This window comes from Vicia villosa, unplaced genomic scaffold (genome assembly GCF_029867415.1).
Source record: "Vicia villosa cultivar HV-30 ecotype Madison, WI unplaced genomic scaffold, Vvil1.0 ctg.000278F_1_1, whole genome shotgun sequence".
Taxonomy (NCBI): Eukaryota; Viridiplantae; Streptophyta; class Magnoliopsida; order Fabales; family Fabaceae; genus Vicia; species Vicia villosa.
Genome location: NW_026705117.1, coordinates 345302 through 348232, shown reverse-complemented (window position 1 = coordinate 348232; position 2931 = coordinate 345302). Strand labels below are relative to the sequence as shown.

Sequence of the window (2931 nt, the reverse complement as noted above, 5' to 3'; positions counted from 1 at the left end):
GACGAGATTTCTCTGAATTGGCATTTTCAGTCTGAATCTGGAGCTTTTTAGTCAACTCTGCCAACTGAGCCTCGTAATGTTCCTTTATTTTCTTCTCTTGGGTTTTAGTAGATTTGGAACCCACAGTCATTCTTGGCCTCTTCTGAGAAGTGCTCCCTCTAGCATATAATTCTTCAAGCTCTATTTCCCTTAATTTCAACTTATGAAGAGCAGAAAGCTTCTCTTGTCTAGCAGTGTTCATCTCAACATGCATCGTTTCCACTTGTTCAGTCAATTTTCGATTCTCTTCCACAGTTTGGTTGTAACGGGGCATGGAAACAATGTTGGGTTGTTTACCAGCAGGGGGTATAAAGGATCCTTGGGAGGGAAGGGCATCCCTTGAACAGCAACCACAGACTCGACCCACTTAGTATAATCCTCATAAGTAGCACAGTCTCGCTGACCAAAATGTTTCTTATCTCTCCAACAAATACTCTTCCAGGCTTGTACAGCTTCTGCCATCTGCCCACTGTCAGTGGCTGAATGATAAAAAATATTCTCAGCAATCTCTGTTTGTTCGGGAGGACTTACAAAAGCGTATCCAAACGTTCTCCTAGCCAGGACGGGATTATAGTTGATTCCACCTCTAAGGCCCATAAGAGGTACGTTCTTGAACTTTCCGCAACTCATAACAACTTCCATGTCTTCTAAAGCTTTATTATACCAGACAATATCTTTAGCCCTCAGCCCCATAATCCTCTCAGCCCACTTAGATGTGTGCCTATTATCAACGAAAGCGCCACGCTCAGGCAGATGTGACCTGAACCATCGGTATAACAACGGAGCACAGAATCTAACCAGACCTCCCTTACCTCCCTTCTGAATACTCTTGTGATGAATGGAGTGATAAACATCCCCCAAAAGTGTAGGAACCGGATTCTGCAAGATGAATATATGAATTGCATTCATGTCAACAAAGTTAGGAACGTTTGAGAACATCACGATGCCATATATACTTAGAGCCAAGATAGCCCTAAATGTGTCCCATTCCTTTGCTTCAGCAGCCTCACAACCCCTTTTGACCAGAAACTCCATGCAAAAACCAAAACCTCCTCCCTTCTTAGTGAGATTTGCTTCCACGACTGATTTACTCAAATAAAGAGCCTTAGCAATTTCAATGGTATCAGGGGCCTTCATGGTGCCATAGTATGGTACTTCCTTCTTTATAGGAACGCCAAGAAATAGGGAATACTCTTCCAATGTTGGGACCAAGAGGTAGTCGGTGAACGTGAAGCAGCGAAGGGAAGGATTATAGAACTGAAGCAAAGTATGAACTCCCTCTTGCTCGTACTTGGTGAACGGCATCTTGAGAAGGCTCAGAATGTACCCATATTTTTCTCGGAAATTGGTTGACTCATCTGGCGTAATCTTCTTTGCTAAACACCCAAGGGAATCCAGATTCGGATTCAGGAAGGAATAAGAGGGGTTGCGTCTACCAGTCTTCATTGGTGTGGCCATGTGTTGGTCGGAGACAAAGCCAAAAAGTTCCTGAAAATAAATGAACATGCATGTTAAATGATATGGTGGAATGCATTTCATTGGGAGAATCCTAAAGTCTTTTCATTATTTCTTTTCTTTTTCTTTTCTTTTTCTTTTCTTTTGCAAAAAGAGTATATACATCTTTTTTGGAAATAGACTCTAGGATTCTCCACGAATGAAGTGAGGTGGATGCAATAACATGATGTGTCATGTGTGTGATGTAGTGAGAGACTGAATGTCCCTCGCAGCTCTGGATATCTGGGTAACACTGAGTGTAGCAGGTTCAAAATTCCGGCTTCAGATTGCAAAATGGAAATCAGGGTATGATGAAGGCTAGTATCTTGTCCCACCCCAAACTCACGGGTATGAATTCTAGACACGGACAGGTGGTTCCTAATGGTCACTAGGGTCTACAGTTCCCATGGGGTACAAAGTGTTTGAGGCAGCAAGCGTGCCAGACATAGTGTTCCATGAAAGAACCTCGCCCAGTTGTGGTACCCCATGTTGAACTCGATCGTAGCAAGGGCCACGGGAGTCAACATGAGCATCCACGCTAATCCTATGTGTCACTGGCCTGGGTAGTGGGCCTTTTACCTCATACAAACCCCCCACCTGCAAAACAGAACAGAAGACCCCAAGGAACACAAAATATAATCCATATGCATGATGTGCAAACAGAAATAAACATGATATGCAGGCAAAGAATAAGCATGCAAACATATATACAAGGTATAGACATAAAACAAGTAAACACCCAGTAAATAAACAAACAAACGCAGGCTAGGATCGACTCACTAAGAATGGACCCGCAATAGGTCTAGCAACATCCCCAGCAGAGTCGCCAGCTGTCGCACGCTCGCGAAAAATGAACAGAGTCGCCACCAATATATTTATCCCATAGGGGAAGGAATACCAGAAAACCTAACAAAGGAAGGAACAAGGTCTTGCGACCAGAGAATCAAGGTACGGGAGTCGGTTACGCAAGGGGAAGGTATTAGCACCCCTCGCGCCCATCGTACTCGATGGTATCCACCTATGTTTGTTTCTATCTAAAGGGTGTGTACTATGTCTATGTCTACATGTGAATGCATGCAAAAGAAATACGGGGAAAAGAAGGAAATATTTACAAATGTGCTCGTTCAAGCCCCGCGACTTGATGCCTACGTATCCTTTTCAGGAATCAGAGCGTCGTAGTTCGGCTCAAGATTTTTGTTTGTTTTGTGTTTTTTAGTTGGGCGGAGTTAACGCTCGCGCTCTTGCATAAGGGATCGACCTAGGATGCAATAGAGCGGAGATAACAATGCCCTTAAGAAAGGAGAGAAGAGAGAGAGTTTGAGTGTTTCGAGGAAATCCCTAAGGCAAGGGAAACTCGAGTTACTCTATGGTTTGTGTTTTTTAGAAGTGGGAACTTAC

General features: G+C 43.6%; 1 protein-coding gene across 1 annotated transcript; it reads right to left on the bottom strand.

The window, feature by feature from the left end:
• Positions 1–270: 270 nt before the first annotated feature.
• LOC131626239 (uncharacterized) lies at positions 271–1344 on the bottom strand. Its single transcript, XM_058897075.1, has 2 exons — positions 977–1344; positions 271–799 (listed from the first exon to the last, which is right to left on the bottom strand). Exons 1-2 carry the CDS (start codon positions 1342–1344, stop codon positions 271–273), a joined length of 897 nt encoding a protein of 298 aa, XP_058753058.1.
• Positions 1345–2931: the final 1587 nt, after the last annotated feature.